At 27.1% G+C, this 18,447-nt stretch overlaps 1 protein-coding gene and 1 non-coding gene across 4 annotated transcripts; one reads left to right on the top strand and one right to left on the bottom strand.

The window, feature by feature from the left end:
* Positions 1-177: 177 nt before the first annotated feature.
* On the bottom strand, positions 178-250 carry Trnav-aac. Its single transcript has one exon. It is a non-coding gene; the product is annotated as a tRNA-Val (tRNA).
* A 2,264-nt stretch (positions 251-2,514) lies between these two features.
* Positions 2,515-8,239, top strand: LOC122719714 (prosaposin). 3 transcript variants are annotated; one of them, XM_043945774.1, is made up of 15 exons: positions 2,522-2,587; positions 2,660-2,741; positions 3,357-3,462; positions 3,738-4,101; positions 4,250-4,555; positions 4,654-4,842; positions 4,939-5,058; positions 5,359-5,619; positions 5,721-5,855; positions 5,923-6,087; positions 6,180-6,399; positions 6,505-6,816; positions 6,957-7,084; positions 7,191-7,421; positions 7,688-8,239. In XM_043945774.1, the coding sequence occupies exons 2-15, from the start codon at positions 2,705-2,707 to the stop codon at positions 7,775-7,777; spliced, it is 2,664 nt and encodes an 887-aa protein (XP_043801709.1). In that variant the 5' UTR covers positions 2,522-2,587; positions 2,660-2,704; the 3' UTR covers positions 7,778-8,239. The 3 variants fall into 3 exon arrangements, with proteins under 3 accessions (XP_043801710.1, XP_043801707.1, XP_043801709.1); XM_043945775.1 differs by having other exon boundaries at positions 2,515-2,741; positions 6,969-7,084; XM_043945772.1 differs by having other exon boundaries at positions 2,516-2,741.
* The last annotated feature ends 10,208 nt before the right edge of the window (positions 8,240-18,447 follow it).

Genomic DNA, 18,447 nt, shown 5'->3' with positions numbered 1-18,447 from the left:
AACAATTTTATATTACTTATTAAACCACAATTAACCACAATAAACTACAAATACGATGATGATAGATAAATTTTATAAATGTTTTTGTAAATATTTAATTAATTATTTTTTTATGACATTATATAATTTATATTTTTTGATTAAAAATAAAAATTATTGAATATTAAAAAAAAAAAATGTTTCCGCCCGGGATCGAACCGGGGACCTTCCGCGTGTTAGGCGGATGTGATAACCACTACACCACGGAAACCATTGAAGTATTGTTTTTTTAAGAATAATTTATGGAAAATTTTTAATATAAATATTAAAAATAAAATATAAATATAATATTTATAAATTAACATTTTTTGAATCATGAGCAAGTTAAATACAACAAAACTTTCACACTTCATTTATTTAACATTTTTTTGATTAAAAGTAATTTAGCTAATAAAATTCTTTTTATTTTATTATTATATCATTACGTAAATTTCGTAATTTAAATAATTATTAGATTTACTTCATAATAAAAATACAAAATTCACTATATTTCATATTTAACAAAGAAAAAGAAAAAATATCGTGTCTCGATAATGAAATTTCAAAAATTAAAGTACAAATGTTAAAAATTTTTATTTTTAAAAATGTACAAATTGTACTTTATAATATTATAATTATATATTTTATAATAATAATTCTCAACATCATAATAATATGAATAAGTAAATCGACATAATTGATCTATTTTTAATGAATGGAAAAATCAAAAATCAATATTATTTAAACATTCATTTTTTTTTAATAACATAGATTAAACTATAATAAACTTTAATCTTCTAATTAAAATACATAATTTTTATTTCTAGAAATATCTTTTATGGATTTATCGCACAAAGTTTTTAATACTTTTCATGATAATAATACGTTAAAGTAACATCACTGTTTAGAGTTTTTTTATATGTTTATATTACGTATTATCTACAACAAATCATTGTCCTTCAACTCTCAAATATGGTTGAACTTTGACATTCTGACATACAATTATATTACTTACTTCATGATGTTCAAAATTTAAAAATAAAATATATAATATATAATTTGAAATAATTTGAATATATTAATTTGAAATATCTATCTATTTTGTGTTTGATATTGCATCAATTATAATAATGACAATATTTCTCAAGTTATATTTATGAATTGCAAATAAAGATCATAAATGTTTATAAAAATTGAATAAATATAGGATTGATATATAAAATTATCTTTTTATAGTAAAATTGAAAATTGTAATAAAATAATTAAATATATGATAATATGAAATACAATATTATTACAATATTTAATAATAAAACATGATATTATATCAGTAAACATTTTATTTTTTAATGGTTAATATCGAAACGAACGGTTATTATATCGACAAAATGTAAAACGATAATGCGAACATAAGGAATTTAATGTTATAATATAATTTACTTTTATCTCTTTATATGGATATTTTTTTATTTTAACGGAAATTTACAAAGCAAATCTGAATATAGTTATATAAATTTGAAAATATGTTATGTTTTATAATTTCGAAATTATTGTTTTTTTATTTTTATGTATTAATAATAATAATAATTTTTTAATTATACATATATTTTTAATATTTAATTAGAAATATTAATAATTAGTTATTAATACGATAACGAACAGATTAAAGTTTAATTTTGCATAATATTTTGTATATAAAAATACACTTTTGATATTCGATATAAAATATAACCAAAACGTTTCATTTTAAGATGTCAAATTATCTTTATATTACAATCTACAATACTGTAAGAATATAACAAACACAAAAATTATTTTTATATACTTTTTAATTAAATGAAACAATAAAAATTTCATACAAAATAATTTAATTTAATTCATCATTTGCACTATTCTGTCACAAAGGAATATCGAACATTGCAATCGATCAAAATGTCATTTATCTTAAATTTAATTATTTGTTATCGAATATTATATACATACTTCAGACCCGATAACAATCTTTTTGTTTTGTAAGAAATAATTCTATTATTAATTTTATTTGTTTTAAGTTTATTTTTTTTGTTTATTATAAAATAAATTATATGAAAACACTAAATCACGATGAGAAAAAGAAAACGACACTTTAACTTGATGACAATTCTTTTTTGTATCACGCACTTTTTATGTACACTCCGATAGATGACACTACGAATATTATTTGTTTTAGTGAAAATTAATTCGATAATTTCTAATATGGAACCATAATTATTTTAACTTTTTCCATAAAAAAATGATATGAATATGGATTTCTAATTCAACGAAATTTTAATGATGTCTCACAATTTAAGAATGTAACAATATAAACTTATTCTTGTATCAATGAATAAGGAAGATTCATATCACGTGATAGAATATTATACTCCTATTGGCTATTTAGTATCATAGAAAGAGAGGGAATGAGAAATACATCGGTCAAAGAATACGTATAAACGCTAGAAACAGTCACTTGACAGTAGCGCCTGGTGGACGAATGTTAAGCAATACATCGATAGAATTCTCTAATACGGAACTTTTTACAAGGGTAATTGTACGTCATCTTTGAACAGTATCATTAATACGTATAAGAAAATAACAAAGAAATAATCATTAAATTCTTAAGTTTGTATTGGTACGCTTGTCGCAACGAGATTGAAAAACGGTAAAGATGAACATTTTGATTGCGCTTTGCGCGATCGTTGTTGGTAAGTATTTTGATTATTCTGCATTAATTTAATCCTTTTCTTTGTTTAATTGCGACGTAATTTTATATTGTTTTTTTTATATATTATCTTTATTCTTTCGAAATATATTTTTTATGCTATAATTTTCGAATTTGTCACGCAATATGATTATTGTATCTTGGAATCATAATATTATTGAAATTATTTTTTTTTTTTAAACTAAACTTATTACACTATGAAAAATAACATTAATTTTATTATATTATTATATTATTAGTACATTTTATAATCATTAGTCACATAAGATAGGATTTGCTTATTCAGATGAATCAGATGAATCAGTGCTTAACAATTAAGCATATACTATAGAATAATTTATGATTAGAATATTCTTCTTAAATATATTTTCAAATTGTTATATGTTTCTTTCCAATTATATTATTCTAAATAAAAATATTAAATACATTGTTTTTATATTATTCTTAGAATGTTGTGTTCTAAAAAAATTAATTCATTATATTCAATTTATTTCTATAAATCATTTCTATAATTCATTTCTATAAATCATTTCAATCTATTTCTATCATTCTTATATAATATTTTATAATATTTAAATATATTTATTATATATTTTAGTTTGTAAAGCAGGAGTAGTAATACAAGCTGAGGGTCCAGCAGATCTTCATCTTTTGGGTGAACAAGAATGTACATGGGGACCTTCATATTGGTGTGAAAACATTAAGTAGGTTGAGTTAAATATTATAATATATATATATATATATATTATTAATAATATTATATTGTCATTGATATTTAATTAATTATATTTAATTAACTAAATTTCTATTATATATTATATAATTTTTAGCTTCATAATAGATTTTTTATTAATATTTAATTTTAAATAATAATATAAATAATTTTTCATTCAATAAATTATATATTCAATATATTATTATGAATTAAATTATTATGAATTAAATTAATATTAAATCATTTTGTCATATATAAATATAGAACTGCAAGTGGATGCAATGCAACTAAACATTGCATTGATAAAGTATGGAAACATATGAAAGTACTAAATGATGATGACAGTGTTTGTACTATTTGTAAGGACATGATTCAACAAGCTCATGATCAATTAGAAAGCAATCAAACTCAAGAGGACATAAAGAGCGTTTTCGAAGGAAGCTGTAAACTTATTCATATAAAACCAATTGTGAAAGAATGTATAACAATTGTAGATCAGTTTATTCCAGAGCTTGTTGAAACTTTGGCATCTCAAATGAATCCATCTATTATTTGTTCTGTTGCTGGACTTTGCAATTCTGCTCATATAGATGAATTAATTGTAAAATATGAATCATCAAAACCCGAGGTAATTAAATTATATTTTTATTCAATAAAATAATTATATGTACAAATATATAAATATAAATATAAATATTTATATAAATATAAATATATATTAAAATTATATATTATAATTATTTGAGTTAAAATATTTTGAAAATATTGTATTTTAGATTAAAGAATTGAAATCTCGTTCTTTGGAAAAAGATGAAGTTGAACCTGATGAATGTTCAAAATGTTTCACTGTGGCAGCACATATGGAGCATAAATTAAATAACACTCCTCGTGATAAAATATTACAACAAATGCTTAATTTATGTGCAGAATTTAATAGTTACTCAGATGCCTGTTCTGCTACAATTCTAACTTACTTTGATACATTATATACTCATTTACAAGAGAATTTCAATGCTCAAAATATTTGTCATTTATCTGGCCAGTGTAGTAATAAATTTCATAAACATGAAGATATTGATACAGTAAATTTTAAAAGATATATAAATATATAATTAAAAATAACTTTTAAATATTATCAAATATTATAATTAATTAAATATATATATTTTTTTTATTTTAGATTTTAAAAGTAGAAATTAGACCACTTTCAAGCGTAGGTATGGTCGATGTAAATGATGATCTTCCATGTAAATTGTGTGAACAACTTGTAGGACACTTAAGAGATCTTTTGGTAGCTAATACTACAGAAACAGAATTTGAAGAAGTATTGAAAGGATTATGCAAACAAACCAAGTCATTTTCTACTGAGGTAATAAATATTACTGAATTATAACTGTATATATTTCACATAATAGTTCAATTTTTAATCTTATACATATATATATATATATATATGTTTTTTTAGTGTATTGCTATAGTTGATGAATATTATCCACAAATATATGAATATCTTAAGAAAGGTCTAAATTCTAATATTATTTGTCAAATGATGGGAATATGTCCTATTCCAGGAAAAGCAGTACAGGTCAATAAATTTTTTTCAATTTAATTGTATATAGAACTATCTTGCATTCTAATCAAAATTCTGCCTTTAACTTAGTCATCTGCCAGTTTTTGTCTTTGTGAATAGAGACTATCTAATATAAACAAATACGGGTATCATTATATTTCACTTTATTTATTTCTTTATTTATTTATTTATTTCACATTGAATATAAATATTCTGCTTTGGAAGTTGAATCCATCAGAATGCAATATACTTCTATATTTTAATATAATTGCCATTAATAAAATAATATTAATTAAAAAGTTATGTATTAAATAGAATGAGCCAATTTGGCCTTTAGTACCTAGAGATGCAGGTGAAATAGGAATGCGTGTTTTCCAAAATGCAAATGAAAATTTGAAAAGTGATAATAAAGAATTGAATAAATCACAAGCTGAAACAATGCAATTGCCTATTGAAAGATTAGTACCATTTCCTATGTCAGAAGGATCGTTAGGAACTCAAGGAAAAGAAACATGTGCATTATGTGAATATATATTGCATTTTATACAAGAAGCTATTACAAATCCTACTACAGAAGTAATAAATTTAGAATATTTATTTATATATTTTTTACATAATAATATATTAATAAAAAATATATAATATTATATAATATTAAAATAATATTAATGCTTCAGGAAAAAGTAAAAACATCATTACAAAAAGTATGTAAGAAATTACCAGAATCTATATCAGAACAATGTATACAATTTGTAGATCTTTATGGAGATGCTATTGTAGCTATTTTGGCTCAAGAAATTGATCCATCTCAAGTTAGTTTACAAGTTTATTACAAATTGTTTATCAAATATATAGAAAATTTTAAAGTGCTATTTACAGGTCTGTTCATTGTTGCATTTATGCCCAGATGAAAAATTAATGAAGATGTGGCAAAGTATTCCAAAGAAGTATATGCTTGAAGAAGTACAGAACAAACCTAGTTGTCCACTATGTTTACTTGCTGTAACACAAATTTACGATGTTATAAAAAACAACAAGACCGAGGTTACAATAATTATTATATTATTTATATATTTCTAAATATTTAAATATATAATATTATTGAATGTATTATATTGTTATTTAATATTGTATAGGCAAACATAGAAGCTCAATTGGATAAATTATGTATTCATTTGCCACATAGTTTAGTTGATGAATGTACAGAATTAGTCAAAGGTTATAGTAAAGAACTTATAGAATTATTACTGGCAGATTTAACACCTCAAGAAGTATGTGTTTATATTAAATTATGTGATCCTACTGAACATTTTGGTCCAAGAAGTGAATTTATTACTGACAAAGATGGTGAAATTTGTATGTATTATATATTATAATTGCATATAAATTTTTTATAAATTAAGAAAATTGCTATTTATAAAATTTTTATGATATTTTTTAAAAATATATCTTTTATTTTAGTAACTAATGAAATACCAAATAATCCAATAAGTACTGAAATATCAGATGATATAGATAATGTAGATTGTGTTGTTTGTGAATTTGCTATGCATTATATTGACAAATTTCTTGGTAATAATAGAGAAAAGAGTAAAGTTGAAAATGCAGTGCATAATGTATGTAATCATCTTCCAAAGACTATCCATAAACCATGTAACAGGTTTGTTAATAAATATGCCTCTTCTATAATTGATATTATCACAAAAGATGTTAGTCCTAAGCAGGTTTGCTCTTTCCTTGGATTATGTACAAAATTGATAGAAGAAATGAAAGGTATATAAAAAATTTATAATAATAATTATTAATTATTATAAAACATTATTATAATAAAATATAAATGAATTAAAATATAAACAATAAATTAAAATATAAATATATATATTTATAATAATAATAATTTATTGTAATGGTAGCTTCTGTAACAGAATGTGCTATGTGCAAAACAATTATATCGAAAATAAATGATCGAACTATTGACGATAACGTTGAAAAAGCAATATCTAAAGTATGTCAATATTTACCATCAAATATGGAACATAAGGTAAAAAAATGTAATATATATTTTTTTTGTTTTTGAATTTTTTTTTATTTTTAATTAATTTAATTAACTATTAATTAACTTCAATTTTTATGAAATTTGTTTTTAGTGTACTATACTTGTTAATTCTTATGGACAAAGCATAATAAATCTTATTAAAAGAGGTGAACATATTGATAAAATTTGTAGTAAAATGGGTCTTTGCGCACCCAAAGATTATTCAACAGTGTCTTTGGAAAATTTACGAATTAAACGATCATATGAGAAAAATCGTATAAAGCATTGTACATGGGGACCTGTTTATTGGTGTTCTACTAATGAAACGGCTCGTGAATGTAAAGTAAGTAAAATGTAATTCATTTTATTGCATGTGAATAATTTTATACAAGTACCATTAAATAATACATAAACAATACAAATTAATGATAGTGAAAGTTTCATGAAATATATAATAGGCACTACATTATTTCATATTTTTCTTTTATATATCATTACAATGTTACAAATAAAATTTGCCGGCATTTATGTATTTATATTAATGCTAAATGATATAATGATATTATAATTAAATATATATATATATATTTATTTATTTATTTATTTAAGGCTGTTGAACATTGCAAAGAAAATGTATGGAAAGCTGATTTTGCACCTCCTAAACAAATTACCTTAAGTGAGACAGAACCTAATGTTTAAGTTTGTATTCGCATAATAAATTGAATTATTCTTTGGTTTTTGCATCTTAAAATGTTAAGTCCTAAGAATTTCATATTTCTTTAGAATATTATATTGATGGTATGAAAAATTTAACATCAATTATTAATGTTATATAATGCACTTTTTAAAATATAATAATATGATAGCACTATTAAAATCTTCTAAAATAATGATTAATTACAATTGCGTAATGTAGAAAATTTAGAAATAAATCTAAAAATAAGCTTTTTACACTATCGCAAATATATTGCGATATGTTGCAAATATATATTTTACAGTGTTAAGTTCATATTTTATAACAGTTACTATATAATAACTGTAATATTGAAAATATAACAATGAATCCATATGTTTATATATATTTAATAATTAATACACTTATAATTATGTATCTGTTGCATTAATGTCAACTGTGATAATAAAACATAATAAAAATACAAATTGATTTTATTTTTATTTTTTATTAGTATTTTATTTGTTAAATTATTTATATATTGATATTTAATATTATATCTTTAAACGGATATTGAAAACTTCAAAGTAAGCTTAAGTTATTTAAATATTTACAGTTTCTTTAATATGTTTAATATATTGTATATTAGTAAATACAATTATTCAAAATCTTATTATTCTAAGTGAGATAAAGATATTTCAATAAAAATATCAACATCTAAAATATTTAAATAGTATTGCATAATAAATTGCATATCTAAACATGATAATTCTTTGTTTATAAACAACATTAAGCATTATAAACAGCATTAATAATATGATAACATAATTACATAATTTTATCATTTTCAAATCTTTGCTAACCTAAAAATTATCAGTAATTATCATATTGTATATGTGTAGTTATTATTATAATTTAAAATTTTAATGATTAAAAATTTAATCGCTCGATTTAATAATTCGATTTTTTAAAAGATAAAGTGAAATCGATAATAATATTGATTATTCTGATTTTATTGATTATTTTATTTTCTAACAATTTTGATACATTTTATTTCTACAAATAATTTATAGATAATAAATATTAAAGTTTTAAAAATCATATAAAATAATGATTATAAAAAAATAATTTCGCAATATATTTAATTAAGTCATTATTTTTTTACGTAATAAATTTTACATATTTTTTAAGATTTGTATAATATAAAATATAAGTAATCGAAATTCATTTCTAAAAATTCTATATTCTTAAAAATTTATTTTAATTCAATTTATATATTTGAAATGTTGAATGGAATTAATGAAAATGTATAAAATATTTAAAAAAAATGTTCTTTTGAATTTGTAAATATTAAGAATTATTTTTTTTTATTAGTATTTTTAATTTTTCAATAAAAAACGACTGTCTTTTGTTATATATAAATAATTCTTCTTAATTTCAAAAATCGATTAATTTCGACTATGCAAAATGTCGCTGGTTATTCGTTCGATCTTAATCGATATATTTCGAGTAATTCGATATATTTCAAAGTAATTCGATAAAATCAATTATATTAGTGCAACGTAATTTTGATCAGTACAGTGAAAAATTTGAAAAAGTGGTTAAAAAAAGAAGTTTTATTATATTATAACGTTTAAAAAGTATAAGATTCAATCATTTTATTTTATCTTTTTACTCGAATATGAATATTGTCTCGCTATAATTGTATAATTTATAAATTTCTTAGTGAAAAGATATATTGTGAAGAATCATCAAGCGATATCAACGTTCTTTTAATTTCTTCATGGGTGAGTCAATCATTTTAATTTTACTAATTATTAATTTGTTTGTTTTTAAAGAAATAATATATTTAATATTATATATTTAAAAAAAAGAAAATTTTAAATATATACATTGTTTATCAATTATGTATTAAAAATATCAAAATACGTGAGCAAGTATATTTATTATTTCTAAAATCATATTATTTATTATTTTTTATAAAAAAAAAATAATTTTCACTTGATCTTTTAAATCAATCGAATTATTAAATCGAGTGATTAAATTTTTACATCATTATCAGTTTAAGAAATTATTTATTTGAATTTTTTATATAATATAAAAAAGTGATATTTATATTTTATATATTTTATTTTAATTATTTTATATAAAATATTAAAATATTATATAAAATTATATAAATTATTTTATATAAATATAATTTATATATATTCATATTTTTTTGAAATGACATATATCATGTTTTTTTTTATATTTTTATAATACATTATATTGAGAAATTTGTGAAAAAAAACAATCACAATTTTTATAAATTTTAATGTATAAATGTAGATTAAAATAATCAAGGCAATATCATTGAATATTCCAAAATTTAAAGAAATTTAATTATTACTATACTTCGATTGGTATTTATTTTATTTATTTATTTTTCTAAGAAGTAATTTTAATTATTAATTTTTGTTTAATTTCTTAATTAAAAATAATTGATAGATGATAAACTTTTTTTATATTTAATTTTATAAATTGAATTATCACTATTAAATTATTTAAGATATTATGATCTACTGAAGATATAAAAAATATATAGTAAACTTATATATAGAAGCTAGATACTATAGAAATCTACCATATCGATAACGTATTTAGATGCGTGTATTTAGTATACTGCTGCATTTATAGATGACACTACTATTCACTTTATAATGTATTTTATACTTTTAAAAGATTAAAACTTTGTTTTTTTTAAATTTGATTCTAATTTTTTTTTCTGCATTTATATTAAACATTCGAATGATTTTTAATTTCTAATAAAAATTATCAAATTTTTAATTTATCTATCTATCTATCTATCTATCTATATATATCTTCATTAATAAAATTTCTTTAATAAATGTTACTATTCTCTTGATAGTAGATAGAATAATATATGAGATAAAAAATATTTAACATATATTTTGATAAAAAAATTTTGGAATATTAAATTTGTCTTTAGTGAAAAAAAAAAATTTGTCTTGTTAAGCTTGGACTTAACTTATCCCACTTATCAGTTTTTTAAGCTTTAATTTAATATCGTAAAGATATTACAATATCATTGACATTATTTTAAACGTGTGTGGCATTATTGTACTTGTTCATTTTTTAAGAGGAAAATAGTTTTTAAATAATTTCTTATGGTACAAATCACGCATCACTTCGGTTTATAAATAAATAGAAAAATCTGATTATATCAATGAATCAATTAATATAGTTTTTTTTTAGTTTTATAATTCATGAATTTTTTTGTTTTTTAGATTGTTTTTAATAGTTTTAAGGAATTATTAAAATTTTAAATAGAAATTAAGTAGAATATTTCTAATAAAGAAATTCATTAAATATTTAATATTTATTTAGTATTTGTCGAAATATTTTTTGATAATGAAAAATAAATACAACATAATAATTATTCTTATGTTATTTTTTAATTGTTAAATTATTTTATAATTTCATCTTTTGATATGATCTTTTTTAAAATTTCTCTCTTTTAATAAATCACCATATCTTTTTAAACATTTTAAACGATTCTGTTTAATATAATTTAGTATTTCACGTATTAAAAGTCAAATATAGGCATTTGAATATTTTCTATTCTCTTGATATTAATGCGAATTAGTGCAGATGATCATAGAATAGAGTTCGATCCATCGATTTTAGATTAATTTTAATTTCAAAGTTTAATTTAATTTAATTCCAACTGATTTATAAACATTATTTATACCTTGTAAGGTAAATAGAATATAAATTAAAATCATCTAATGAAGTTGAAAATTTTTGGAAGCTTTTATTTTTCTAATTAGAACAAGAACTTATTGTTTCTTATCGTAAATAGTTATTTTCTTTTAATCAATCGCTTTCGGTGTACAGAAAATATGAGATGTATATAAAATAAGTTTGAAATTTATTTCGCTTTATTCTCTTCCGGAGAAAACTAACAAAACAAGGAAAAGAAGAGAATAAAAGGTCAGGTTGTCTCGTTCAACACGTAGAGGCGTGACGAGCGAAGACATAAACCTGCCGGTCATGAAGGAAGGCGACTGGTTGTTACTCGACTATGTATGCCCTGAAGAACATACGATGCTCGTGTCCTATTCGATGATTGCCGAGTATTTATGAGCTCATTATCACCAAAAGGACAATGGGGGGATAGACGGAAGAAAACGACCAAAAGTATAGATCGGTGGTTCATGCAAATATGCGACAACCACTCACTGTGTACTTTAGAATTAAATGCTAATCTCTCTATTCAAGTGGTGATCGTTATTTTTACGAATTAAGATTAATTCATACCGAATTGTATCGAATGTCGACGCGTGAAATTATTTGATTATTAATATACTATTATATCTCGTTGCGTTAATCCCATTTAATTCCATTAATCTCAAAAATTAATCTAAAAAATTATATATCATATCTCTAAAAAATTCTATCTTTTAAATCAGATATAAATTAGATCTAAAGAAAATTCAAATAATAATATATATTATATAATTCAAATATAATATATAATAATAATATATAATATATATATATATATATATATATTATTTGAATTTTCTTTAGATCTAATTTATATCTGATTTAAAAGATAGAATTTTTATATATATATATATATCAATATCATTTTTTAAAAAAATCCTCTTCCCCAACCCATTGAGACTCTGATCGATCAATCCTTTAAAATAAATCACACATTAAATAACGACATATTTCTCTCGCGCACCGATCCATTGTCCATAAACCCATTCTCCTAACGCTAGGATAAAAATAAGGAATATATGCAATGGTCCGGCTGGAGTAGGAGGTGACGAGCGCGTCTCATATGTTTCGTCTCAAGGCGGTCGCGTCCACCTTTCAATGGCAGATAAATATCGGGAGGTCTTTGCACCTCCTCTAGCCGCGTTGGAGGAGCGTTCGAGTTTTCTTCGAAGTTGCGTGCACCATGGATGTGCGGGTGTTTGCCCACGCACGTGCGGACGTGCCCACGCGCGATTCCTAATACGAGCCGCGTCAGCTGCGTAAAGAGCCGTGGGCAACTCTCGCCGCGTATGCTCTAGCTACGTGTGGGATAGTCGTGTACACCCCCGTAGCCTTTGTCCACCAGGATAATTGTCCACGCGGCCGGGTATCGGCGTGATATTGGTGTCGGATTCCGCCACACCTTTACCCATTGTAAATCAATCGAGACTCTTCGAAGGTAGAAGGATCGGAGCACGGGCCTTTTCTACCGATTTTTTGCCTTTTTTCCACGCCCTTCCTGCCTCCTTTTTTTTACGCCTCTTCCACGCGTTTTGGCTACGCCTTTCCCCCCGCAACTTTTTTTTTGCAACTTTCTTCTACTTTTTTCCTGCGCCAGTTTGCGCCTTTTTAAACCTATTTTCTGCTTTTTTTTATGCGCTTTATTTATATCTTTTTTGCGCCTCTTTTGTGCTTTTCCCGCACCGTTTTCCCCGTGTTTTTGAGTATTTTTTTTTCGTGTTTTTTTCCCCCCTCCCTGTACTTGCTTTGCGTCTTCCTTGCGTTTCTTCTTCTTTTTTTATTGCTATGTTTTTTTCTATATATTTTGTGTATTTTTTCGTATGTTATTTTATGCTTATTTGACTCTTTTCTATACGCTTTTTTTGTATTTTTTTTTTTTTTTTTTTTTTTACTTTTTGCGTATTCTTATTTGAATATTTTCCACACCTCTTTCGACTTCTTTACATTTACGTTCTCTTCGTATTTCTCTTCTCTTTTGCTTTCATGGCACCTTTTCGTCCCTGCTTCCTTCGTGCGCCTTTCTTCCATAAGATAATCGTGTGTCTCTGCACGTCAACGTCCAGCACAGATCACTATCGAGCCACAATCGATCATTTCATTTCTTTCCACTCTGGGCCTGTCCGAATGAAATGTTTACCCAACCTTAGGTGCGGTGATCTTTGACCGGTGTAAGGAAATTGTGGGATGGATATATCTCGTATAAATGTTGAACGATTGGAGGTTTCTCGGGGGATTTTATTAAACTCGAAGAGTTACCGTCGAACATTTCACGGAACGATAAACTTTGGAAGTTTCGGGCAAATAAAGGTTAACATTGCAACGATGTTGGTTCTCGATGTAGGTGTCTTTCGTGTTTCATGGCTGTTATCTCGCTGGGTCAAGCGAAGGGATCGTTGAATAAGTAAGTCTGCGGTTTCGCGTGAAAAGAGAGACCTGGCACCTTTCGTTCGTGGAATTTTTATAGAGCTTATTTGCTTCGGTAATGACAACAATTAAGCTCGTTAAATATTATGGGAAGCCCTACCTTCAGGTATAAATTAAATTCGATATTTAGAGTTTGGAAATATATACTTTTACGTAATTTAGAGTTACATTTACTTAGATATATTTCCAGATATTTTTTTTAATACGGCGCAAATTGTAGTTAGCATGTAAACCACAAACAAAAAATTTTATTTAATTTTTATAGCGTGCCGTTTCATTTCTTAACTTACTTTCTACATCAGTCTCGACAATGACAAAATAAGAAATATTTTCCTTCATTCTTTAACATACAAATTAATCGAATTAATAATCATTCGTAATATTTTTTTACTATACTTTGAAACCACTCTTTTTCTCCACCAATAAAAGTCAATGTTGAGAATTTTACCCTTAAAAAAAAGAGATCGTAATGCAAGAGATTAAGAATACATCGTGACAAAATAAGAAATATTTTCCTTCATTCTTTAACATACAAATTAATCAATTAATCGAATTAATAATCATTCGTAATATTTTTTAACTATACTTTGAAACCACTCTTTTTCTCCACCAATAAAACTCAATGTTGAAAATTTTACCCTTAAAAAAAAGAGATCGTAATGCAAGAGATTAAGAATACATCGCGTATTCTTAAAAAAAAAAAAAAAGAAAAAGGGAAAATCGCATATATCTCGGCCAAACCTTCCCAAACCCATTTTATCCGCCGACACCCGATACTCTCATCCCATCCACATTTATCCGCCAACGACACAGACACCCAATTAACACCGTGCCGGCGCGAAGTCATATCCTACCCCCGCAATAAATTCTCCCGCTCGATCGTCTTGACGTCTTTCAGCCTCGTTTTCACGCATCCATCAGCGCGTTTCGCTTGTTACGACAGTTCGTCACTGTATCCCATCGAATTACGCCGAAGAGCGCCAGTAAATAGTACGGCGGGGGCGGCAAAAGAGAGAGAGAGAGAGAAAGAGAGAGAGAATTTCAGCTCTAGAAAGCCCATAAAACTCCGTCAACGGGTGGCATCGGAAGCCACCGATTTACGAGCGCCGCGGCGTGCCGCGTGGTTGGAAATGTCCCTGTTAGATTTTTATCAGAGAATTTTCGCGTTTCCACGCGTCACGCGCGTGTAATGCAACTTTTTCTCCATCCTCCTCATGTTAATCCATCCGAATGTTAATCCATCCACCAACATTTCTACCCTCCTCCCCCTCTTTCTTTCGTATGGAACGTAATCTGAATGATTTGGAAATACATCTTGCGAATAGAATCTAAATTTGATATATTTTAGATATATGATTTATTTTATATTTATTTTGATTATATTTATCTAACTTATTAATCATTAAAACGTATAAATCATTAAGATTCTAAATATCTCAAATGAATTGAGATTGATATCTCCATATATTTTTTCTTTTCGCTCCTTGTCAATACTAGAAGATAACATTTTTCCTTGGTATCCTTGATTTATGATTACGGGGATTCACTATCGACACGTGGCTCTTAGTCATCGTCTAGACGCGTACAGGCAGGGTGCATACGTAATTAATTTTTCGCGTTAAGCGGCTCGCGATCGGAAGGTAGCCTTCTTGGTGCTTGTACAAACATCGATGCGCGGTATCCTGCGGACGGCGACCATTTCGTCGTATCGAGGGCCGTGTTTCGCCGTTCACCGGAGAAACTCGAAATTGGAAAACGGCCGGTCCAGAACTAGCGAAATTAATTGAAGTCTGAGTGGCGGGCGATGAAGGGGCTGAGGCAGGCCGTTAGGAAAGAGGTAAACCCGGAAGCAGGGTAGAAACAGAGCGAGCTACCACGGCGAGGGGGTGGGCCAAGGGGGAGGGAGGGGGAAAGAGCACTCTCGAGCGAGGAACGGAACATCCGTGTCGCGAGAGGGAGAGAGAGAGAGGGAGAGGGAGAGAGAGAGAGGGAGAGACGAGGAAAGAGAGGACCGATTGCAGGATTTGGCGCAGACAGGCTGGACATGGTGGCCGTTCGTGTAACCGGGTCGTCTAATAACCGATACTCTCCTTCTGAGTGGACCTCAGCCTTATGCCGAAAACAGCTGGGTTCCGGTTTATTGGGAGGGGAAATAATCTAAATTCTTCTTCTTTTTTTTTTTTTTTTTTTTTTTCCACTGAACTCCAATCTCAAGTTCGATTCTTTTTTCTGGATGATTGATTCTCGTCGTTTGTTCGTGAAGAAAGATGATTTTAAAGAATTATTGGCGTGAGATGAAAGTAGTCGATCGAATATATCTTATTGATAAGGTAAATTTTTTTTCGTTCTCGTCTCGATCTATTAAATAGAGGAAAGGGTATAATTAATAGCGGGTGGATGATTGAAAAATCTGTTTGAGGGAGCACGAATTCGGATGGTTGCTTGACGGATCGGGCAAACACCGATAGGCAATTCGCGAAGGACACGGTAGAGGAAGTAGAGAATCGCGGGAGATGGGTAGTCGCGCATACACACGTGCCTATGCACAGCACACCTCCCATTTGTGGAACTGCATTTCCTATAATCTGCGAGCAATCACTTGATAATTGGCTGGTACCACTACACGTACGTATGCCTTCCTGTCTGCGCGCATGTCCTCAGACGGCCATTCGATTTGAAGGATGAAAATTACTCGGTCTCCGAACATCTTGTTATTTCCGTTTCATTCATTTTTATCGCCGCCCCTGCAAAATGGAAATTCAGGGGTTTGAAACACTTGTGTGTATCGTTTAATAGTCACTTAGTCACCTGCGTTCGTAAATTGTTCGCGACGTTGATCTTTATCACCTATGAACACGCGTATGAATTCGTACGATAAAATGAAAATTGCGATAGAAGAAAAAATATGGAGTTGATCTGTATACAATCGTTTATTATTATTAATTTACACGATATATTATTACATCATAACGCTTGTCGAACTAACTTTGCAATTATTTTTATCGTTCAAACGATTATCTATCTATCGTTCTTTGACAAAAAATTAATCGGGAAAAAATTTAATTTCGCTCGAGCGATCGAACGTTGATCTCCTCCTTCTCGATCCGACTCGAAGCGCACCCTTCGTTGCAACCAAGAGCAAATCTTTCAGGAACAATATAACAGACGCTTGTTGCTCCCTTCTTACCTCCTCGACTTTGGCTGCCGGTGTTCACCAGGTCGCGCGTGTAAGGAAGTTTTCCTTAGCCGTATTATACGCCGAATTTATTGCACTTTCTTCCACTTCTGATGCCAACCGAAAGGGAATTCCGCCCCAGTGTGGCGGCGGGGCCGCCCAACTTGTACATACATTTACACGTAAATGCTCTTTACAAATAGAAGTTGGTAACACGCTAGTGCACGCGCGCGCTCCTCCAGCTCGCTCGTATGCCGGTAAATTGCTTCTGCGTTGGACGGAGAGTTTATTCTAGTAACACAGTTTCGGCTGTTCCTGAACGAGTTTGTTTGGGTCCATCTCGCTTAAGAGTGGGCGGTCCTGAGAAGGATGCGGGCTTGATATCGCTAGAATATCCACGGGGTTGGACGGATCCGCTCGCGCACCCTTCCTCCCTCCCCCTTCCTTCCCCCTCATCCTCGTACTTTCTCCATATTTATGGAGCACGATATAACTCTCTCTCCCGGCCAAGAGCGCAACCAGAATCTTTTGACGATCGTCTCGATCGTTTTCCATTAATTTTTATGAGGGCCATTCGTTAGCCTTTGGGTATTTCAGGACTGGTTGCAGATTCCATCTATCATTTTTGATATCGGTTTTGATAGGGGACTTGAATTTTAGGAATTAATGGAATTTTTGGCAAGGGAATAATTTCTTAACTTTGTGCATCATTCGTTTGAGGTTTCAACCTATTTTCGAAGTTTTGAGAGTGGAAAGAAATTGGAAGTGAATTCGATTTGAAATTTTGAAATATCTGTATCCAGGTGTATCATTTTGAATCGGTCGTGATTTGGAATTTTTTCTTTTTTTTTTTTTTTTTTTTTNTATTTTTTTTTTTTTTTTTTTTTTTTTTTTTTTTTGGATAATGAAATCGATTGTTTGAAGTTTTCTTTTAGTTTGAAAAAGTTGGAAGTAAATTTAAATATAGATATGAAATTTTGATCTTATATTTTTAATGAAGATATTATTAATTGTCGTTTGTAAGAGAAGAAAATATCTTGAATAAAATTGTTGAGAGAATGAATAATTATTAAAGACATGAATGTAGATAGAGATACTTTTGTGTGGAGGAAAGGAACATTGTTGTAATTAATATATTTATTCGTGACTGTTCTCGCTTCTGTTACCGTGTGGGCGGCAATTATGCTTTGTCTTTGTAAAATTATTATTAACTAACTATGATGTGCGTTGTAGAATATCGTAATGTAAAATTCTATTTTATTCGTTCTTCTAACATTCGGTTTGAAATTGTCTTTTGATAAAATA

The sequence above is a fragment of the Apis laboriosa genome, unplaced genomic scaffold (genome assembly GCF_014066325.1).
Source record: "Apis laboriosa isolate Shangri-la unplaced genomic scaffold, ASM1406632v1 scaffold9_cov152, whole genome shotgun sequence".
Classification (NCBI taxonomy): Eukaryota; Metazoa; Arthropoda; class Insecta; order Hymenoptera; family Apidae; genus Apis; species Apis laboriosa.
Note: the sequence above shows the minus strand (reverse complement) of the source record. Positions and strands in the feature narration are given on the sequence as shown.

What these genes read in the sequence shown, in the direction of transcription:
- LOC122719714 (XM_043945772.1), top strand. Translation starts at nt 2,705, where the DNA reads ATGAACATTTTGATTGCGCTTTGCGCGATCGTTGTTG. An exon ending in CCAAGTCATTTTCTACTGAG is followed by an intron (nt 4,843 to 4,938) that starts GTAATAAATATT and finishes ATGTTTTTTTAG; the next exon opens with TGTATTGCTATAGTTGATGA. An exon ending in TGACAAAGATGGTGAAATTT is followed by an intron (nt 6,400 to 6,504) that starts GTATGTATTATA and finishes CTTTTATTTTAG; the next exon opens with TAACTAATGAAATACCAAAT.